At 35.4% G+C, this 23,927-nt stretch overlaps 2 protein-coding genes across 2 annotated transcripts in view; one reads left to right on the forward strand and one right to left on the reverse strand.

Annotated features, from left to right (window-relative positions):
- The window catches only part of LOC108571111 (gamma-aminobutyric acid receptor subunit beta-like), a 7,665-nt gene extending 3,409 nt beyond the window's left edge, over window positions 1-4,256 (reverse strand). The window contains exons 1-6 of the mRNA XM_017933086.1: window positions 4,192-4,256; window positions 3,444-3,550; window positions 2,823-2,890; window positions 2,231-2,376; window positions 1,544-1,701; window positions 774-1,058 (exon numbers count right to left, since the gene is read on the reverse strand). Of these exons, the coding sequence (XP_017788575.1) occupies window positions 774-1,058; window positions 1,544-1,701; window positions 2,231-2,376; window positions 2,823-2,890; window positions 3,444-3,550; window positions 4,192-4,256 (829 nt within the window). The remainder of the gene's footprint in view (window positions 1-773; window positions 1,059-1,543; window positions 1,702-2,230; window positions 2,377-2,822; window positions 2,891-3,443; window positions 3,551-4,191) is intronic.
- Window positions 4,257-11,730: 7,474 nt separating this feature from the next.
- LOC108571131 (gamma-aminobutyric acid receptor alpha-like) lies at window positions 11,731-23,685 on the forward strand. The gene is given in 11 exon segments (XM_017933109.1): window positions 11,731-11,884; window positions 15,263-15,330; window positions 15,634-15,854; window positions 17,626-17,712; window positions 18,100-18,148; window positions 18,150-18,299; window positions 18,910-18,997; window positions 19,264-19,424; window positions 20,489-20,665; window positions 22,971-23,113; window positions 23,472-23,685. Coding segments are annotated over 11 exon segments (1,512 nt in total).
- Window positions 23,686-23,927: the final 242 nt, after the last annotated feature.

Genomic DNA, 23,927 nt, shown 5'->3' on the forward strand with positions numbered 1-23,927 from the left:
AGAATAATTCTTAGCCATTTCTAAGCCATTTTGTGAAATGGCTGCTGTAACAAGAAAATATATCAGTATGATGTCTCTAATATTTTCAAGTTACGGGCTCTCTAGTGTTATAAACGTTACAAAAATTTGGTATACAGGGTGGACTATACAAAACAGGCCACTTAATTAATCTTCTGTAGCTGTAGCAGTACGAGAACATTTTTATACGTAATTTAAATGGTTTTATACGATGGAAGAAAAATTTGTTTATAAATTCCATTTTTTTCTGCTCCCTTTTCTCAAGCTCACCTATGTTTTTCTACAGGAATGTATGTATTGCTTTCTACTGCATGTTGTACCAGATAGACTGAAATTTTCAATCAAATGTGAACTTTTTTTTGCCATTTCTTCCATCGAGAAAATTTTTCTTCCATTTTATCGATCCTTTGAAACCATTTGAATTACGTATAAAAATTTTCTGGTACCGTCATAGCTAGAGGAGATAATTAGGTAGCTTATTTCACGTGACCCACCCTGCATACTGTAATACAATAGAAATTTAAACAATTAAACAAAGAACAGTATACAGCCGAAAATTGTAAATATACAAAATTTCCCGAAAATCGTAATTCTAAAGCATATCAGAGACATTCAACCATTCTGACTAAATTGTTATTTTTCGTGAAATAAAAAATTCGATTAACGATTTCTCTTTTTACTATTCTGTCGTGTTTTCCATTCAAGCAGTCCCCGCAACGCTACACGTACGTGATAAAATAATTAGAAATCTTTACCGAGAGCTACTCTGGCACTGGTTGCTTCATGGTTAATCCAAAAGCTGACCCAACTTAACATCACGATTAAGATACTAGGTAAATAAGTTTGGAAAACAAAGTATCCGATGTTCCTCTGAAGTTTGAAGCTCAACGATAGCCTTTGGTATATGCCAGTGGCTAGCCTTTCTTTACGATCGTTCGTTTCGTAACCGATTATCGTAAACTGTGGAAGTTCTGCCTCTTCGACGCCACGAACCGGTGTTTCTTTCCAATACATCACCACGTCCAACACTGTGTATCCGTCTAACAGAAAGTAGTTTCTTTAAGTTCATCACGTTTCACAGATCGTTCCAATTACATTTCATGCGATTATCCTATTACTCCTTCAATTTGTAACAATTTCACGAAATACTCGAATAATCCAAGTTTCGTTAAAAGTCTATCTCAATTCTTTACGCAAAACAGAAGAACTTCTAACATTTCCAGAATTTACATTCGGATAATTGAGAACATCTTATTCATACTGTTACGCGAAATATTCGATAGAAGGTAAATCGGTAACGATAATGTAAAAGAAAAATGTCTAATAACTAATGCTTCCATTGTGTCCGTTTCGAGAAGAATTTGGGCAAAATAATTGAAATCGAAAGAGTTTTCTCTCTTTCTTTTTTTTTAAATTTCATCTATCACTCTGAAGAACGTTTTAAGTGAAGGTAATCTGGAAAAGAGAAAGCGAAAGGAGTTGACAGGAAGGATAAAGAGCTACGGAAGGTAAATATTGATCGTACAGCTCTCGATCTCTACGGTGCAGTTCTGCGAATCGAGCGGATAATAGTGCAGATCCATCATGCAGGCCAGGGTCGTTGTGAATCTCATGCCGTAAGTGACAGATCCGTCTCCGGACAACCGGACGAGTTTATTACGCTCGGTCACGTCGTGCAAGAAACTGCAAACAAACCGAAAACCAACATTTCATCCTTTTCAATCTCATATGAATTTTCACTCCTACACCCTTTTTCTTTCTTTCTTTTTTCAATTAAAAGAAACCTCGGAAAGATATTCGATTGAAGAATTGAATAATACGTATCGTTTCTTTGAAGACAAACGTTGGAAATACAGGCGAATGTTAAACACAGGCGAGTTTTTATTCCAATTGAAAAAATTCTTTCGCGCTCGAAGGAATACGGAAGTAAGTTGATCGGACAAATTGTCGGAGGGAACAAATTTTTTTATAACACTATTTCTAGTTTATATGGATCACGCTGTATATTTTAATAATGCCAATTTTGTAGGTTCGACAGGTAATTATCATAAACTTTCGAAAGTTTCTAGAACATGTGGAAGTTCTTGGACTCTAACGATTCACCGATATCGACAATTTTTACAATCCGTTGAATCTTCTTTCTGAACGTACTTTTTCTGTCAAACACCCGGAAGGTATTGGAAAAAGGTCGCTTTTAATTGCTCGCGCATACCTGTTTTTGTCGTTGGCGAAAAACGTGTCCGGAACCCAAATCTTTTCTGCGAAATCTCCGCTAAGAGTGAGAACCTCCTCTTCTTGGGAAAACGCCAGTCTTTCGTCTTTCCAATATTGATTCAAATACATCGTTATCGTATAATCCTGGATTAAAGGAAGAAAAAGGGAAGTATTTCAGATAAATGACGATAATTTCTAAATAAGCGAAATTATTTCGAATAACCTGAATGATAAGTTTCAATGTTCGACGTTCTTAACCCTAGTGCGTTCTTCGTTTTGACTGTATACTTAAGACGTTTGGGTCAAAGGGGACCTAAGACCTTATGTGTAATAATTTTTGTTTCTAACGCGACATATGAACCTAGACGATAAACGTTTAAAATAACGTTAAGGAGCGTAAACTTGATAACAGCAAAAATGTCTGGAAATATAAAAAGGCGGTGGGTCAGAAGAGACCCGAAGACCGCTCTAGGGTTAATAGATTTCACATGTCCAATTAACAAATAAAATGGAACGGAGATTTATAGTAGTAGTGTATAATACTCACGAAGTATTTAATGCTGTTTAATAAAAAAAAAATACGCCCTTACCATATTTACTTCTGAGATTGCATCAAAACTCGCGATTGTTAGATCCATACCAACCAATAGGGGTTCCCCTGGAAAAAGTGAAACGCAGAAATATGAATAAAGAAGTAACAACGAAGAAAGATAATAATACGAAAATTATAATACAATTCATTTTCATCAGGCAAACAATCGCGCAAATGAAGAAAGTTACATACCGCAGTAAGCGGATTAATTAGGATTTCGTCACGATCAATAGCTTCTATAAGATTCTCGACTACTTTTAGTCGAATTTTATTTCTCGTATAGAGTATAGATATTGTATCTAACAGAGTAACCTAAACAATTTTTTTTAACATTCTTAATTTACTCTTACATTGAGAAAAAAAGAAAAGGCATTCTTCTACGATTTTCTTTTGTTCAATTTTGATCGATTAATTACTGTTTCGTAATAGTTCATCGTGTTTGAAAATTGTTCGGTGAAAATGTGTCTGTTCCAAGCAAAAACGGTAAATACTATTTTTTCACGATTGCATATCATGTCCTGTAATTACGGCTACTGCACGTTTTACAATGAAAATATCAGAAATTTGTGTATAATAATGTTGAGTAATTTTAAGTGAAAATGCTTAAGGGTACAATTACCGCCGAAATTTGGCCTCAATCGAATATCGTAACCGTCGAGGATTCGTGATATAGTTTGTGTTACATTTTCCAGTCTATCAGACACCCCTGTGTTTTCCAGACTGGCCCTGGAATTTCACAAATTATTCAATTAAACGGGGGAATATTTGGTTATCAGCTGTTTTCACATACGTATGTAAATATACATCGGTATTTTATCGAACGATATCTGCATATTCGACGCTAATTTGAGTAATTATAACGATATTTCGTTTTAATCACAGAACACTACTACCGCATAATTTGTACAGTACATCGAAGAACGTTTCATAAGTTCGATCGTTATTTTAACTTTAAAATACATTCGCGTTTCTTCAATTTCAAATTTTAAGTAAAGTGCAAAATTTGATCAATATCTACAGCAACGTTAAAAAAAGTCGACGTACCTTTTAACGAATGTATTCTACAACTTCATTATATATTTATGTTAGTATAAAATGTATTTATATTAGTAATATACCTTAAGTATCTACGTATAATTTTTTTCTCTGTTATGGTAAAAAATAAGCACAATATATTAGCTTCGTATCCCTTGAACTATCAAAGTCGGACGTAAATTCAAAATCTATCTTCTTTCTTCGAATTTAAGTTGTACATTTGCATGTGAAACTTGCGATAAAGTCGAAAGAAAACTTAATAAGTTGGCTGTCATATGTACATATGTACATTCGTTCGAATTACTCATAATTTGAACGAAATAAATTGTTACCAGGCGACCAGGCGAATCATCTGCAACAGAAATAAGATCTGCTGCAGCCACATCCTGTGATGCATCCTCCGAAATTACGTCAGCAAGTACAAGAGGACGTCATCTCGATGGGTTCTTGCACCTCGACATCGAGCTGCCAGAAACTGCAAGCAAAACCGACATGATTCCTATCCTCAACCCTTTATTACACACTGACAGTCGCTTGATACTTCGTCTCTTTAACATTCGACACGCTCGAGACATTTTAATGTAACAACGTACAGTTCTGTACAGGGGGGACAAACGAAACGTAGCAAGTCTCTGTTAACAGAAGACCTTTACTTTTACACCGTACAAAAAAGGAATATGCAGTTATATAAAAAATATGCCGCAGTTCTTCTTTCTTTCGAAACAGTTTGTAGCAATTGGCATAAACGCCGGGGAACGTGAACTAAATTTCGAAGATCTCGAATTTTAGATAATCGGATCGAAGATTGGCAAGAAACTATTCGAAAGTGTTACGAAGGCATCTTGTATAAAAATTGTGAAAAAATTCTTCTTCGTGGCAGCGGAGGTGTAACAACGTTTCACACTGCGTTCAATACGTAGCTATTAACATGAAAATTCGTATGATTCGTAGATAATTAAAATCGTGAAAGAAATAAACGTCATTTCTATATGCTCCGAGTATAAGATCCGAACGATCTCGTCACAGTTCGACGGCGTTCTGTCGTTTTCGTTACCGTAAATTCGTAAAGGTAAATTAGGAAAGAGAACGGATCGTGTAAAAGTGGCAAATCCAAAAGTGTATATTCCTCGAAGTAGCGAAAGGAAGGTTTTAAGGGACGGTGTACTCGTTGCATTCAGCGGCTGGAACGACGTCGACGGAGGGGTCGTCAACAGGATCCGCGAACATTGTCAATGAGAACTTGTCACCAAGAGTCGATGCCTCTCTCTCCCTTCCTAGCACGATCGCCCTTAAAAGGGCACACTTTTCACTACCGAACAGACAGGTTCGTTCACGAGTACTGTCCAACGTCGACGCCGTTGTTGAGGATATTTTCCGACGCTTCGGATGCTGCGCGCCACTCACCCTCTCCACTCATCTATCCCTCGTTCCTCACCCTTCCTAACACCCTACCCGCCTCACGCTCTCACCCTCTACTAACCTCCTTTCGACTTTTCTTTTCGAATAGATTCTGTTCTTATCGCTGCGAGCAACTCTCACTCTTAAATTTTCACCGGTCTCCTCTCCCTTATCTCTCCTTCTTCTCCGTCTGCACTTTCCATTTTCTCCGTTCACCCAAAATTTTCCTGCGTCGTCCTCGTACGACTTTCTCCTTCTCACCATCCATCCCTCTGGTTACACTTCTCCCCTTCCCCTCTTTATCGAATACCGCAAAACAATGCGATCCACACAGCCTCTTTTTCATACGTTCCGTACTTACCTCTCCCTGTCATCCCCTTCCTATCACCTCCTCCTCCTCCTCACCCCCTCACCCATCATCCCTATCCGCTCGATCGCCACCTGCTTCTCTATCACACTTGCACTGCTCATTCTTTTGCTCGCTGGCTTGCCTACCTGTCCCCTTTCACCTATTTATCTCTCGCTTCTGTTTAGACACTGATAACACCGGGCTCTGTATCTCTGGGTACTTGGCATTCCTCGGGTCCCGAGGCGGTCCGGAGGTTGGCGCAAAATGAACCACGCATGTGCAGCCCCGTTTCACCAACGACCTAGTGACACAGAGCCGGGGCTCCCCGGCGCACCTCTCTTTCTCTCCCCTCGATTTCGATATCGGGATCGAAACAGTGCCACCCCCTACGTACCTTCGCAAAACACACATCAGCATCGAGTGTCGTTAACCTTACAAGATTGCTGCTGGTCGCATCGATCTTCACCGCGGAACACATATTTTTATCTTCGAGAATATTTGAAGAAGCGATTTTAGTAATAATCTCCCATCCTTTTGTATTCGTCGCACTTTGATTTTTTTTTTTTTTGATAGAATACGTGGCTGTTTTTATCCCGAACGGAAAGCACGTACGGTGTGATCTTCTAACGATCCGCAATGATCATCAGCGTTTGTAGGAAATGCTTACCGGTTCGAATTACAGGTGCAAATAAACGAAATATCAAGCGTCGTCGTGTAAGAGAAAACATGTTACTTTTGGCCAGCGTGTATTTCACGTGTCTTCGAAGTGCACGGTGCTTCGATTAAACAGTTTTATATTTATGTCGTTTATGTATTTTCAGTTTCGACAGTTCTCTACGCTCTAAATTTGAATTTTGCAGTGGCGGCTCGTCCATAAGGGTCGCAGCCCTTCCAATATAAAATGAAAATTCCCGTTTCAATATCGCCGCTGTTGAATTTATACACATTGTTCATTTTTACAACGTATTTAAAAATCATCGAAATCGCCGATGTCTCATTTCTAAATTAAATTACCTCTAGTTTTATTAATACAATTTTTTCAAACCATACTGTTCCTTTTACTTTTATTGCTGCAGCCCCATCACCACAAATTTTTACGAGCCTGTTATTTCATTCATATCGATATGGATGACAAAAATTGGGCAACTGTCCACCCGAAAAACTTTCCTCCTATAATTGCATATACACTACCGGCCAAAAGTTTGGAATCACCTCCCACTTTTCATCACTATTAAATCTGTTGCTAATTTTTTATAGATTTGAAGTTTATCTCAATTCTACATTTATCAATTTATCTCATATCAATTGATTCGAACGATAAAAAGTTCTCAAAGTCGCTCACTTTTTTTTTGGAAATTTTTGTGTAAATTGCAGTGCTCAGAGATTCCAAACTTTTGGTCGGTAGTGTATGTGAAAATTGTACGTTCAAGAATACCGAATCTGAATGAAGGACACGGTATCCAAACTAATACAGGTGGTCTATTAAACCAGAATATGTCGCATTCGTTTGGATACAAATGGCGCTTAACTTGTTAATTACTTTCATATCAATTAATTTCAAACATTAGATTCAAGTGTCCAATCGAGCGTTTTCTTTGTTTTTTACGTTACGATAAAAGCGATGTTCCACTTTCGTTTGTTCCTGGTACGGACCGTATACAAATGTGAGTGCATATTAGGAGAAACAAGGCAGCAGAACTGTATCTATAATGTTGTACTTTCTCTCAATTCGAACACTTCTTTAAAAGCTTCCAGGTTTGAAGCAAACTCTTACTTCTGTTTTATCAAACGTAAACTACACGGTTACGAAATGTAGCAATATTAAATAACGAGCAATCTAGGTTTGCAAACGGTAAATTTCTTCGACTCTTGTCTAATAAAAATTACGCTAATTTCTAAATATATCAAATAAATTCTTATTATTCTTCGGATAAGTTTTATCAAGTTACATTTTAACGTACACCAAAGTTCTTGTGATAATCTTGTATAAACGCATCTTATTTCATGGACGTCTTTTCTTCATTTTTCTATCGACTTTTTCTATGTAACACCAACGAATAACTATAACTGCAAATTTACAGTACCTATAATTAACGTAGGAAGTTCTATAATTAAGCTCACTGTATCTTATTTCATTGCTTTAACCCCTTAACATATGACAACCTGTCAGACTCGCGGCAGAGATTCTGGTGAAGATGTGAGAAAAATAGTTACATTAGTAAGAAAACTTCCTTGTAATCCTAACTTTCGTTTGAATTCGTAAGACTGAGGATTACTAAATGTAATTAATCTGTAACAGATTAGCTCCTGTTACCTGATGCAGTAGTAAAACAGAAAATGGTGGACGCTTAGACGCATAGTCAGAAAAGAAATCATAGGTTAAGGGGTTAATTGCACATCGTCCGAAACAGAGTATAAATAATAAATTTCCTTGCTTATTGTCTAAGTGTAGTGTTATTTCCAAACTTTTTGGTTAACGTAATGGCAATTTCAGCAATTGAAAAATAAAGAAGATATTAATAGTAATAAAACTGTTTCGAACAGAAAAAAGAGAAATCAATGTCAAAAGATAGGGCAAGATTTATTATTCCTTATTGCAATGTCGATATTTCTTCTGAATTAATATGTGTAATATGTAATGTATAAAATTCGTGAAAAATTTTAGAATTTTAAACATTTTTCACACTGCCTGTATTTCAAAGTTTTTGTTCTTCTCCCATTTTATTCTGTTGACACTGATTCTAGTTGTTAAAATGTACAATTTAAATGTAGTTAATCCATTATTTGCACTAGTAAATAAAACTTGTGTATTTTTATGTATATAAATTGCTACAATCCACGGTCCTTACTATTTACTCTATTGCAATTTGTAACTGTTATTATCTGCACACCTCTATCTACAATTATATCAAATAAAACAAATTCAATTGTACGATATTATTATTTGTATATCGCTGTCAATTACTTTTTGTAATTTATACACGAAACGTAATACAATATTTTCGTATTCGTCAATCTTTTAATTATTACTCAGTTTTCTGATATTTTCTTCACTTCGTTTAAGCAACAAATTAACTTATTTCCTCTGTTTCAGTTTTTAACAACCCATTCACACATAAAAAGCGTAAAATCGTATTTTAACGAAGTACGTATCGCATGAAATACTAAACAGTCGTTAAATTGAACAATATAACTAATGCATCTTCGTCTAAGAAAAATTGTCATCACAAGCCTCTACATTTCTACCCCATTTAGCTCTTTCAAAATTGCTCCTTAGCTCCTGCAAAATTGAACAACTTCTGCTTCGTATTATTCACGTTTGATTTTATTAAGCTGCGTTATGTTCTCACGGTCCTTCGTAAATCGAATGTATTTCGCGAAACGTGAACGAGGGATAGAGCGGAGAATTGAAAAAAAGAAAGGAAAAGTAAGAAAATCGTCGAGAGCATTGACAATGAGGTTTAAACGCGCGGTGTAAAGATACAAAGAAAAATGAAAGAAACGATAACAAAGTTCGTGGAATGTTACAGAAGTAGGATTGTTGGAGCTTGCGCGGCAGAAAGTTTCGTCTCCCAGGTGGGAGATCCACGAGGATCTGTCACAAGAATCGCATGTAGATCTTCCCCGCGAGTGCCGGTACTCGGTTCGAGCTTATTCACCTTTTTCTTCCACCAAAACTTTTCGTGCTATTTTGAGAAAGCATCTGTCCAAGGGAAGTACAGCGGAAATGTTCACGTGAGTAAATTTTCCCTCTTATTTCAATCGACACACGTACATAGTGTAATTTTTAAGTTGCTTCTAATGTTACAATAAATCGTCGTTTTTCTCCTATCGCATAGGCAATATCGATATTTGCAACGCACGTTTTACAATATCCGTATTATTCATCGGTGAAAAATATTAATATTCCTTGTGTAAAATAGATAAGTTTGAAATTCAAAAATCGCACTTAACGTAGAGTTTAACAATGTTTACATTTCATTGCACATTTTGCAATTTAAGCAGATTTTTCTTCGGTTAAACGAATTTAGGATACCTTTAAAAAAAAAAAAACAGAGCAGGAGAAAATTTAAAGAATTCATATTTCAACAGATAAGAATAAATAAATAAACTAGCAATACAGCGAATAAAAGTAAATAACGAAACAATTGTACAAGTCACATTTCGTTATTATTTATATTGCTCGTTTTTTCTAATCGTTCATTGAGTAATTTGTGTTGCAGCGAAGTAATTACACGGGGAATAAAGTGTCGTTCTGAGAATTCAAAGTAAAAGCTCATATGTTGCATATTAAATGTGGAATTAGATGGAGAGATAAAGTATGGTAATGAAAGCTGTGCCAAGGATCGCGGCATTCCGCATCGATTATTTAGCTAGTCTCACAAATATGGCAATATTGATATAGACCGTTAATGAAAAAGCTGAAATTAAAGTGGTACGGGTGCTCGGTAAACGTGTATCTGCAACAGTCGAAAAAAATAATTATCGCCCTTTCGTCTGTATATATCGCCTTTTTACAAGAAAAAAGCAACTACCGCAATCTTCTATTTAACAGCTCCGATAGTACACGCGTGTTACTTACGCCTTTACACACTGTGACGTTTGTACAATTCAAATTATTTACAATCGCTTGTGTTGATATTGAATAAAATTATTCAACGACGAAGCAAAAATGTCGCTGTAATTAAACGACATTTTCTCTTATCTAGACACACGATTGTAATGTCGCAAAATCAGGGCCGCGTTTACACTTTCGGAGGCCCTACGCGCGACATCGTTACGAGGCCTCGAAAGAACAAGCCAATTTCAGTTAATCAAATTCGTACACTTCTTTTTTAAGTTTGTTAAAAATAACAGTGAACATTTCCTTAATTTCCTCATTTCGATAAATCATCGGTCTTTAGAAGTTCGACCTCTCGATGAACAGCGGGTCCTCATACATTTGGCGTTTCCGTTTTCACCGGCCTCCCGTTTTCACATTACGAATTTAATATTTAAAAATGAGTATCTTATTTCGCAACTATAACTAGGCTGTCTTTTATATTTGTATTACATTATTACATTTATATTATATTATTCTTCGCGAGAAGTGACGACATAGAGAGCGAGGCCGCAGCTTGCGCCTTACGGTAGACGCGGTCCTGGTATGAAATTGAGCTTTACAACTTTAACTGTAGAAGATCTTTCCGTTATTGCTACATTTGGTTACTTACGAAAATCAAAGGAACAACATTTTCAAGATAACTGTTCAATGGGTAATTGATCACCCAGATCTTCGGACTTGTGAAATATTTAAATAATCTAAGAAACACACGATATAAACAAATTTGGCAAAAGTCTTGTTTTCGATAGCCCTTTCACAAAAAGGGCACGGGAAGGACTTGAAGGGCGATTCTGACGTAACGAGTCAGAAAGTTCACTCGAAGCATTGAGGGGCACCCTTGTCGGAAGTTGCTGAATCCGCGGTTAAGGAGAGCACTCTTCTACTCCTATTCCCCTCTCTTTCCTTTTTCTTCTTCCTTTAGCATTGCCTTTCACCTTTGTCACTACTTTGCCTGATGTCTACCATTTTTTTTTTTTTTTCTTCTTCCGACGGACTATGTTTTAATTCTTCATCTTTTTCCCTTGCCTCTCTCGTACACCAAAGTTTCTTCCCCCTTTTGGTATTTCCTATACAACGTTGCTCAAAATAGTTGGGGTACCGCAAGTTTAATTCTACTCCGTTATCATTTTATTTGTTTCTTTTTTTAATCGCCCCGTGTAACGTACGATAAAATATATTTTATTCTTAGTTCGTTACTCGTTAGTTTTTATGTATTGATCTACGTAGTTACTTCTTTGGCGCAAATTTTCAAATATTTTTGTACTTTCTCTAAAAATCCGAATAGTAATGCTGTATCAACTTTTACCACATGGTTTCCTTCAATATTAATTTGCATTTGTATTTTTCTCTTACTCTTTCAGAAGCGTTTAGCTTCTATTACTTCTGAGAGATGTTTAATTAATGTTGTACAAAAGATCGTTGAAATTGAAATTTAATTAATAATTTAATGACCGTTGTCCGTCTAACTGTGACTAATAAATTGATATTTTTGGTAGATTAATGTTGCTCGTATTGTTGTCAATGTACAAAAATCGGAATTACGCTCTTGATGTTTCTTCACCGTCTGCGTTAACCAGAGGAACCGTCAACGACATTCTTTCTAGAAATATCACAATGGTGCTTGAGAATCTTCTAATGAATTACGAGAACAATCAACTACCTACTCATGGAAAGGGTAAAGAAACAAATAGTTACGTTTTCAAGCTTACCATTTCAGGCAACAATTATTGTATAATGAGTATTTATGATGTTAATCATTATTCTTGTAATTTTCCCGCTTTATTCGTTAGAATTTCCTTTTTTGTAAATGTAAATTCTACATATAAGAAATAATATATTGTAACATAACAATATAATTACATTGAACACTTTACAGTTTGTACATTACTTACTTATTTTGCAATTATATTTTAAAGGTATAGCTGAATGAAGAGTATTGTTTTCAAATTTTTTTGTGATAATGAAATGTGTAAAATGGTAAAGTCTTTGGATAAATTTATGATTGATATCAATCATGCGAACATTGTAAATGTAATAATGAATTGATGAAAAATATTACACAGGATTGAAGTATGCGAATTTACATTTATGCATCCAGTTTATATAATTTTACGCTTTTAGTCAGTTTTTTAGTCAGACTGCTTGTAACTTAGAAATTTCAACTATACGCTGCTTCTTACGAAAGTAACATTATCAACATATGCCAGATTTATTTCTTTTGCCAAAAAAAAATGGTGTCCTTATTCGTATCATTAAAATACAATCAACAAATTTCTAAATGAAATTTACCATACTTATTATGCAATTACCACTTTGTTGTTACTCTATAAATTCGATTGAATTTGTAAATATAAATACGTATTTGAAACGCTAAAGCGAAGTAACAAATTTAACTTCTACTTAATTAAAGTACAAATTTCAGTTTTTCAAAGTCAATTTATTATTTCATTACCGAAAGTCACTGCAACCTAAAACAGGTTACTAAATCAAGTCGAAAGGATCATTTTTAATAGGAAAGAATTGATCGTGATCGTTTCTCCAGTGACCGAGGCAATCCAATAAATTTTCTTCACGCTCGATCAGATCGCCCTGTGTTTATTGGATTAATTCAATCTGGATAATGAAAGGATTAAACGATTACAGACATTTCCTCGAAAAATTTCCGAGTTTCATTCCCAATATCCGTATCCCTTCTATCGTATCTTATCAATCTGACAGAGTCTTCAAGTTACAATTTTTATTAGTTTCGACCGGTGTCATCGGAAGTATGATAACTGTCTCGAACGTTTTCAAAGTTTCTCTAAACTGATCAAGTGTTGGAAACTTCCTGAGACTGAGATTTCTTCCAGTTGACCTTGTTGTTCTTCCGTGCCTTGTTTAGAATACAATTGGAGAAGGAAGTAAAGTGAGACGCAAATTATTGTACGGTGTATTGGGTTAAGTAACAGGTTCGTTCACGTTTCTTTGGAAGAGAGTCGAATCTTATTATTTTTACGTAAAACGTAATTAATGTAGATACATACATATGTACTATTTTGGGATATTGTTCTCGATTGAGATGAAACTTGGTGGATGTTACGTGGTGTGTGAAAGAACTCCAAATATGAAATCTTAGCTTCGAGAATTCACCCGTTCGGAAGATACAGGTTCTAACCTAACCTAACCTAACCTAAAAAATCTGCGAGTTACATGATATATTGCTTCGTATATCGTATTTTTGCTACAACTTCTTAACAAAGCCTCAAATGACCTACGTTTATATAACTTATTTTTTTACTTACTGTCAATTTGTTTACATACTGATAAAGTTTGATCGGAGAAAATTGAGACGTCCATTATATTCGTATGGTATTTTATACCTTTAATGTTTCTTTCTCAATATGCAATGTTCATTAAGCAGCATTCTCACTATACGAATACATTCTGATTCATCTAATGGCAAAGTTATTTATTAGCATTTGGCAACGTGAACTTTTTCTTTTAGTGACATATCAAGCAATATACTATTCTTGAACGTTGCACAACTTTTATTGGCTCTCTATACGTATGTTATTTGGGTTATTTTTATAAAGTACATATGTACAGTTGTTAGACTTGTCATGATTCGTTCCAATAAAAAATATTTAAAAAATGGTACAATTTCACATAAAAACAAAAGGTAACACTCGTATCTTTAAAAAAAATGTACATAAAACAACTCTGGTTTACGAAAGTTATGCATACTTATTGTGCGTACGAGTGAATTCAGCGATTTTTTTCATAAATTTTAAGGTTTATTTACAAAAGATCAGATACAATTTTAATGTTCAAAATAATCTCCATTATTTTCGATGACATTTTCCCATTTATCGGGTAAGTTTATCAATTTGTCAAGTCGAGATTTTGTTTAAAAAAGCATCGAATTAATTTCTACACTCGATAAATATGAGTTCAACTTTTGTCTAAAACAATTTCTTTTAAATTTCAACGAAAGTCTTGCAACTTCGTATCGGGACTTACCCACGTTACGTGGGACACCCGGTATACACTGTGTAACAGGGGGAATTGTGCGGAATAGAAGTATAGAGTGAAGAAAACGAATGATACCCTACTCGTATAGAGACTTTAAAATGTTTACAACAAAAAAATTGGAGCATTGTAACAACCTTTGATAAGTGATCGAGCGAAAAGGAAAAAAATAGGAGCCGATGCAATGGAACGCGCTGGAAGTTGGACTGAAGCCAACCGAAGAAAAGTATCCCTTCGAAATCGCCTTTATCCCTAGCATGCGGTCTCACTTTTCCATGATTTTCCTTTTTTTCCAGTCGAAAGAATGCCGAACTATCCTTTTGATTATCCCCCTGAACTCATTTCTGTCAGTATATCCATTATTTTTTTTCTTTCTTCTGTTTCATGCACAGCCGTCGTTCTTCCATTTCTCTCTGTTGGATAATTATTTTATCTCGAAAATGGACACACACACATGTGCAAATTAACGAAATTCTCTTCTTTCCGTTAAATCGTTAAATTTGTATTTAAATTTTAATTCATCAAAATTTATTTTGTTGCTAATTTTCGTTCTGTATTCGAATACTTTGCATACTTAATCACGGGGCTTAACTTCTTTTCGTGTTTTTTAAATATTCAGTGACGCGGAATAAAAGAGATAAAGTAATGGAAATAGCTTGCAATTCGAGAATTTCTTTTGAAAAATGTATGCCTTTGTTAACATATTCCCAGTTATACATTTTATACGCCTCAGTAAATGGCGACATACTTGTGCAAATGATTTTTTACAAAAATCTTTCCCGTTATACTTCAGCTGTTTCGTATGAGCAATTACAACGGCGTAATGTTACCGTTGAATAAGCATTCGCTTACATATTTTGACAGTGCTTTTGAAATTCTAAATGTTGACTGTGACTTAAACTTCAAGCTGAAGTGCTCATTTTTTAAAGCACATTCTCGTTTATCGCCACTTGCCATTTTTACGGTTTTAAGTTCACGAAACACGAGATATCTCTAATATATCTCTAATACATCAGAAGTACAATTGTGAATGTCTGGTTATTAGGGACGCCAACTGTGGTGAAAACAAATATTTTGATAAGAAGCATGGGCCCTGTATCGGAATTGGATATGGTAGGTTCCTAAAATAATAGAACTCCCTTTAATAACAATAGAACTTCTCAGGTCTGTAACGTGATTTTCTCGGTATATTTGTATTAGAAAAATTATGAATAAAAATTTCGATGTCTGCGACGCGACTTATATACCTTTCTACGAAATCTCTAAAACTATTTTCGAGTGATTTTAATATCAATTTCCTTTAGATTTGAAATTATTTTTATAAAATTTTGATAGACGAAGAAAGAGTAACAAGCATCTGATGAATTTCAATTATTGCGCATTTTTTTATTACACTTACTAGCGTTAATTTTACAGGATTATTCAATGGACTGTTACTTTCGACAATCTTGGCGGGATTCTCGTCTGAGTTTTTTAGGTCCAATAAAATCTCTTAGTTTGAGCATCAAAATGTTAGAGAGGATCTGGAGGCCGGACACGTATTTTTACAATGGAAAACACAGCTACGTGCATACCATCACGGTACCGAATAAATTATTAAGAATCTCACGGGACGGGGATATTCTATATTCCATGAGGTTATTATCAACTTAGCCAATAGTTCTTCATATTTTCTTCGTTATTATAATTTCAAATATTATGCAATATTATATCAACAATATCGATAGAGAAACATAAATTCAGGATCATTAATCGACGTATACTGTCGTTCATAAGTATTAGGACACCCGCTGTGTTCGTTTAGAAAGTTTTGTATAATTTAAAATACGTTTCAATATTTCTTTTTACGATCTTAATCATTTTTTAACGTCTTCTGTGAGTGAAATAATTTTATATTTAAAATTAACACGTAATGGCAAAGAGGCTTGTTTCACATTCAGTACGTAGAACTTAGTAAATTTCAGTAAAATTTACCGAACATAATTAATCCCATTACAATAGACACTTTTTTCTCGATAGAAAATTACCAATCCTCGGCTTTACGACACGGACGCCTATCTAATAGACTATTTTTGAGTGCCCCTTCTTTCAAAGGCCCATAGTTTAATTAATTTCCTTTGCCAGAGGTCGAGGACCGAAAAAGTGTTCTATGGTCACAGAATCCCTGCATTCTTACCGCCCATCCGCCTTTCTGGCGTCCATCTACTACCCTTCAATAGCTAATGACGTGTCGTAAAGCCACTCAGTAACATTGAAGCGCCTGAGTCCCATTTGGGGTAAGCATCCCTTGGGCGGCCCAAGTTGGGCCCGCGGGCATTCCCCCCACTCTTCCAACTTGGGAATCCCAGAGTGGGGGGCATGCCCGCAACTCGCGGAACGCGGCCCCTGGGCTTGCTCACACGGGATTCGTCACACTTGATACACACTCTAAACCGTAGAGATTCAATATAAACTGAGATTTTCACAACGCAGAGAGAGTTCTTTAACACGTTGACTGGCACGTGACGCGCCGGCGTGTCACACTATATCTTATTGCATACTGCAATTTTCATATGTGCAAAATTGCATAAGATGTTTTTACGGTTTCATGTCACTTCGAGAAGAGAGTGACGAACATGAACTTTCATTGTTTATTGAAAAATTAGGAAGGATCGTAGAATAAACGAAAATTAATTTTGGAGAAGACATACTATTGTTTGACATGTTTGCACCTGAGGAGAGAAATGTGGAAATTGTTTCGGTAGCCAAAATGTTAAAAAGAAAGACGCGATAGCAAATACAGCAGGCAATTCAGACAAGCGGTCAAAACGTACACCTTGTAATCAGAACTTCACGCAAATTAGTTTGCTCTCGTTAATTTAAGACAAACACGTTCGTGTTAAAGGTTACCAGTTTGTGCTCAAGCGAGCCTTACAACCGCGCGAAAATACTGTGAATTGCTTCTAATAGACGGAACAGCAGATTTCAGTAAATTGTTCCGTAGGTTTCAAAAAATTTCAATAGATTTTGGTAGATTTCAGTAAATTACAATAACACTATAGTCCTAATACTTATGAGCAGGAGTGTACATATAAAAATTTTACAATTTAAGTTTAAAAACATAAAGATTCTATAAGGCGAAGATAAAGTTTCGTGAGGTTACGTAAAAAGATGGGGTTAGTCGTTGAATTGGAAAAAAGACTGAAGCACAGAAAATGAAAATAATTATTTGAGAAATAATAGAATAACGATGGAAAAAGGATAATAGATTTGTAGATCCAAAAGAGAAACATTTCTATTAAATGAAAAAAATGTTTCACGTTGCCCATTTACTATAGATCAATTTTTACTAACTGCTTAGTTTATTTCATTATTGCAAATGACTGAAAACTTGAAAAGAAATTATTCTAACTTGATTAAAAAACACAGGCTTACTATAAAAGCAAAATGTCCAATGGAGCTCAGAAATTTTCCCATGGATCGGCAGTCCTGTCCTCTTATTCTTGGAAGCTGTAAGTACTTTTAGAAAAGTTTAAAATATAAATTTGCAAATATCGCTGGGATATTTGATAGTTTAAAAAAATGTTCCAAAAAATATCAGTTGAATTTGAAATTTAATAAAAGATTTCCTGTAAATATCTTCACGTCGCGAATTTTTACTAGTATCCATAAACATATCGATGTTATATTCACAGCTAGCATTTTATGAAATTCCACAGTGTCTCTTTGTTCCTTTTTTTTCTTTATTGACAAAATATGTGAATTCTCCACTTTTCAGTGCAGCACGAAATTTGATTTTCTTCGATATTCAAATTCTGGTGTTAACTTTTATTTAGTCAGAATCTTACGGCACGTTTTAGATATTAAATTTTCACCTTACAATATATTCTTGTATATTTGCAGACGCGTATACCTCTGGCCAGTTAGTATACGAATGGCAAGAGGGATCTTCTGTAAATTTCGTACCTGGAATGGCTCTTTCACAGTTCGACTTAATGGGTTCACCGTATAGAAATTTAACATTCGTTCGTCGAGAGGGTGAATTTTCAGTTCTCCAAGTCTCCTTCAACTTGCAACGACATACCGGATATTTTCTCATTCAGGTAAGTTAATAAATATATTTGTACTTATCAACTGTCGTCTCAGTCACTATGATGTTTCACACTAGAACGACCGGCCGGGTCAAAAATGACCCTTTAGTAACTTTCCAAAAGAATAAAGTGAATGCTCGATACTGGTAAGTACTTACTATTGTTTGCAACTTTCCGACTTTATTCTCTACACGTATGTTTCCATTAGTATCGATGTGAATTGAATTTCTGAAAGTCGCTGATGGGTCATTTCAGACCCAGCCGATCGTGTTAGTGATAAATCACTTTAGTCGTAACTGTATATGTGTAAACTATAGTCATTTATAGTCATGTATTGTAATTATAATACTATTAAAACAGTAATTTAGTATATTAATTTTTAGTTTAACCTAATTTCACTTCGTTCAATTTTCTCTTCGATATATTAACGTCAGCAATTTTTGGAGAAAGAGAACTCAGCGAAGAGAAACGAATAAACATTTTCAGGGTGATTTAAAGATAATACTGATTTCAATAGTATTCATTCTGCGCACCAGTATAATTACGTGCAACGAAATTACGTGTAACATTTGACAATTCGTTATTTTCCTCAATGGTTTTTCTTTGTCATTTATTATACCAGGTTTACGTGCCCTGTGTTTTAATAGTAGTACTAAGTTGGGTGTCATTTTGGATTCATCGTGAGGCCACCAGTGATCGAGTCGGCTTAGGTAAATTACCTTCGTTAAAATGCATTCATTAAAATATGTTAGACGTTATACACAGGATGTTCTAAAATAACAAGACAAGACTCGCTAATTTCTATCAGGGAAAAAAAGATGTACCAGAGATTTTTCGATTCCTTTTCGTATAAAAAATTAGCAAACATCGAATTGTACCATAATTTTGAAACAGCCTGTATTACATTACGTTCTATTATATAATGTAATCATTTCTCTAAAACTGTTGTGTATAATTGAATAAACTGTTATTGCAGGTATCACCACAGTTTTGACTCTGTCGACTATCAGTCTCGATTCCAGAACAGATTTACCGAAAGTCAGATACGCCACTGCTCTTGATTGGTTTTTATTGATGAGTTTTGGATACTGCATCGCTACCCTTTTGGAATTCGCTGGTGTACATTACTTTACAAAGGTATATAGGTACCACGCATAATTTTATATTTCAACTTATTCCTAATTCGACAAAATTTCAACGATAACGTGCGTGCCAATAAATGGACAAACGTAAGCTAGATATCGATATGCGGATATAAGGGGAATTACCGAAATCGTATATCACTTAATCGGTACCCCGAGGCTTCTAAAAATAGGTAAAAGATTGGAAATTTTTTTCATAGTTTACTACCGAATGAAAAGCTTCTTCATCAGGATATAAATCCAACTTTCAACTATTTTCTGCAATTTCTAAGAAGTAAAAGTGTTACAAAATGGAGGGACTGTTGCGAAACCTGTTCTGCCAGAACATCGATCGCTGGCTGCCAACGCCGGCAAGGATTGAAACGTCTGGAGTAAAAAATTCTTTCTGATTTATAATTAAAAATGTGTTACCTACAATGTAGCGTGCGATTTTATCGATGCGTAAATTATTTCATTTTTTAGACAAGTTTAAATTTGATTTTTCTTTTTGGTAGAAAGGGGTTTCTCCTCTTCGTACTGCCATCATATCTCTAACAATTACAATTTTTCAAAAATATCAAGCCACGTTGCAAATAGCGCATTTTTAATTACAAAGCAAACAGAATTTTCTCTTCTTCAAACGTTCCATTCCTTACCGACGATGGAAACCGGCAATCACATTCAATCGACACGATTAACTTTACTTTACAGTTTTGAAACATTTCCAAATTTGAAGTTCTTTAATTCTCTAACGATCTTAACACTTTACCGACCGATAGCCTATTAATCGGCTTTCTGTTACCAACGCTTACCGACCGGTAGCCTATTAATCGCTTTTTTGCTACCGACGTTTTTCGACCGATAGCCTATTAATCGGTCAAAGTTTGATTGAACATTTCTGTAGGTATGAGAAAAAGCGCATATATTTCCGCGCGAGAGCCTAGAGTCTAAACAGAGCCGGTGTCAGCGATGTATCTGTGCCCGAGTGAGCGGTCGGTAATGCGTAGGATGTTCAATCGCTACCGGTCGGTAAAGTGTACATCTGTGAATAATTATAAAGCCTTAGATAACTTTTGCCAGGTTGGCAGCGGAGAAATTCCTTTGGACGAAGAAGAATGGGAGGACGAGAGTGAAACCGATTATCAAGATGGATTCTGCAGCATCGTATCGTGCAGTCCTCAAACAGTCGAGCCGGAAACAATAATAGATGTACCACGCAGGAGAAGCTCTTTAATATGTGATGTTTATGGTGTTAACGTAAATATATGTTGCGAACATGTACGGAAGTGTTCAGCTTGTCAGGGCCGTGTTTATACTTTCCGAGGCTCTAGGCCAGTGATGGCGAACCTATCACACGCGTGTCAAAGGTGACACGCATCGACTTAAGTCACCTCACAGCCGAAACCAAGCAGATCACAAATAATCATCACACATACAGCGACGAAAAACAACGGTGTCTGTCTTCTACCAACGAGGTTCAGAATCGTTAATTCGGAGCTGAACCATAGCGAGTGCGTGATCGTACTAGGTCGTAACGCTCGCAACAATTATGGATATTTCTAGATGTGACGCGGCACCCAAGTTAAGCTAGGTTTCTTCCCAATTTTGACACACCGAGCTCAAAAGGTTCGCCATCATTGCTCTAGGCGCAACACGTCTAACTGTAATTTTGGAAATGCGGCGCCGCAGAGAGCCAGGCCCCAGCTAATGCGCCTTATGGTAAATACGGCCCTGCAGCTTGTTGCGCAATAACGAATAAACTTTCTTTATTACTATTCACCGTATTATGTTCCGCAAAAGTTACAAGATTTGGTGTTAAAGAATACCCACTTTGAGAGCGTATAGTAGTCGCTAAATTGAGCAACAAATGTATATAGCAAATATACGACAAAAGGTTCATACTCAGGAGATAGAAGCGATATTCTATTTCTAGTGATTTGCTATTTCGAAAATGGCCTGCTTTCTTTCTTCGGATAAGTAAACAGGTATATTTCATCCGTTGTACATTATTTACGAGTGTAGAATACGCTAAATTTTTAACATTAACCCATAAGAAAAGCAAAGGATTTAAATTGGATGAACGGAGGTCGCCAGCCACTGATCCTCTCCGTTTTATCTATCTTTCATGAAGGTACTGCAGCGAAGAATGTAAAAGAAACGTATTTGCAATCTAGCATGAAGAACCACATACTCTAGACGAAGAAACAATGAACAGACTAAAAAGTTATAGTACTTAACCTCTTAGGCACGGCGGAACTTTACGCGGGGCTGTTTCTCGGTACGGCAGAGTTCAACGCGAATTACGTGTAAATGATACGGCACTGCAATGTGTGACGGATAATGCTGTTCTTTACACGAGTACATTGGAATGAAGTGTTTGATGATTAAATTATAATTTTTCATTAGTATTTATAAAAATATTTATTTTTAAAAAAACAGAAAGATACATCCGCGTAAGCCACTATAGTGGTGCGCCGTACAGAAAGATGATATCCGCGAAAGCCACTATAGTGGTGCTCAGTGCCTAAGAGGTTAAGTTCCAACTGACAACAATTCTACCCTTCTCAGCTTAATTGTCCTAACTAATATTTTTGAACATCGGAGAAAAATGGGAATGCCTGTAATTAAATACAATTTAACGCTATCTAAATGTAATTTGTTAAATATAATCACGATTATTGTATAATTGGAAACTATCTGTAAAACAGCCAAGACAAATCAATCAGGCTATTTGGAATTTCCAGAGCCCTATAAAGCGTACAAGACATTCTAACTTCGCTTAAAGGGTGAAAAACATGTGAAGCTTCCAATATTTCGAAACATCCTGAAAAATGAGAAATTGGTAGATAGGATACTTTAGCTAAGGAGGGCAGAACTGTTCATTGTACTCACAGACCCAAGAAAACGAAGAATCGCTTCTATCTCTGACAATATAGATTTCTCAACTTATGCATATTGAGAACTTGTTATTCACATTAACAAACACTATACTGTCCAAAAGAGGGGAAAATTTTTCTTTACCACTTGGTGTTATTCGTTTCCTTAGAGACGAAGTTTTGATACTCGAAATTAGTATCTTTTATGTAAATTCCTTTACAATTAGTAACGTTTTACTTCTCGTTAATCTTCTTTATTTACATTGTTTCTGTATTATAATATTCGCATTGTAATTTTCTAATGGAAATGAAGCACTGAATTGCGAAAATATACAGGGTGGGCCACGTGGAACAAACCACCTAATTATTTTCTCTAGCTATGACGATGCGAGGAGATTTCTTTATAAATGCTACTTTTTTGTTTCAAGGTCATAGTGTATATATTTTTTTCTACTGTGAACATGCATAATAATATGACCACGGACTCTGAAATCTTTAATCAAATGTGCAATTTCCTTTCATTCTTTGGCCATTTCTTCCGTGAAGAAAATTTTTCTTCCGTCTTGTTCACTCTTTGAAACCATTTAAACTACCATCATAACTGGAGAAGATAATTTAGGTGGCCTGTTTCACGTGGCCCACCTTGTATATTGAAAAATGTATTTTGGAATGATCTTTCGATTTAGGAATCGGTATCTTATGGAAGAGGATCGATGACAGTGTCTGTTACTTCCAGACCGTCAACAATGGAAAGGCAAACGCAAACAGAAGTTTGGATACCAAAATGGCGGCAATTTCTTTATTGTCTCGCTGGAGACGAAGCGTTTAGGTAAACGATTCACGTTTTCAAACACACGCTTCGAGATCGTACATGTGATATATTAAAAAGTGTTCGATATTTTGGACAAATTTGCGATTAACAATTATTACAACATAGTTACACTGTTTTGCCAATTTCTGTTTTAATCAACGGTTTTGAGTCTTCTGAGCAATTTTAACAATTTCAATTCTAATTTGCTTGTTCGTTGATTCAAATTATGTAAAATGTACAAATATCATCTAATAATACACAACTAAAGTAAATTCCAAATAAACTAAAATAAAATTGCAATAATTTAAAAACTAATAAAAAACTCAATGTTCCAAATCACTCTCAGCCGTTTTCTCTTTCTCTATTTTAACTGTAGGAAGCGTAGGCAAAGGGAAGCAGCTGGAAATTGCAGGAAGCACGGTGAAAAAATTGCGAGGCACATAAACAGCGTGTCTACCATTGATAGAGTAGCGCGAATAGTATTTCCAGCCTCTTTTGGATTTCTTAATGTTTGTTACTGGGTAACTTACGTCACTTATCAAGAGGAATTTAAATGGCAGGATCCGCCACTTGGATCAATTTCCAAATAATTCAACTGAAAAACTAATTAATATACAGACGTGTACCATATTTCATTCAGATTAAAATGTATGTACAATGTTATTTCAGTGGAAACTTCGTTTCGAAAGTAAAAACTCAGATTTTGGTAAATTGTCGAATAATAATTCCTATTCCCTTAACAAACAATATAATTAATTCTGATTCCTGTTTCGATGAAATATACAATTTAATAAAACGTGTAGTATTTAATAAATGTATATTCAAATTTGAT

The sequence above is a fragment of the Habropoda laboriosa genome, unplaced genomic scaffold (assembly GCF_001263275.1).
Source record: "Habropoda laboriosa isolate 0110345459 unplaced genomic scaffold, ASM126327v1 scaffold106, whole genome shotgun sequence".
In the NCBI taxonomy this organism is placed as follows: domain Eukaryota; kingdom Metazoa; phylum Arthropoda; class Insecta; order Hymenoptera; family Apidae; genus Habropoda; species Habropoda laboriosa.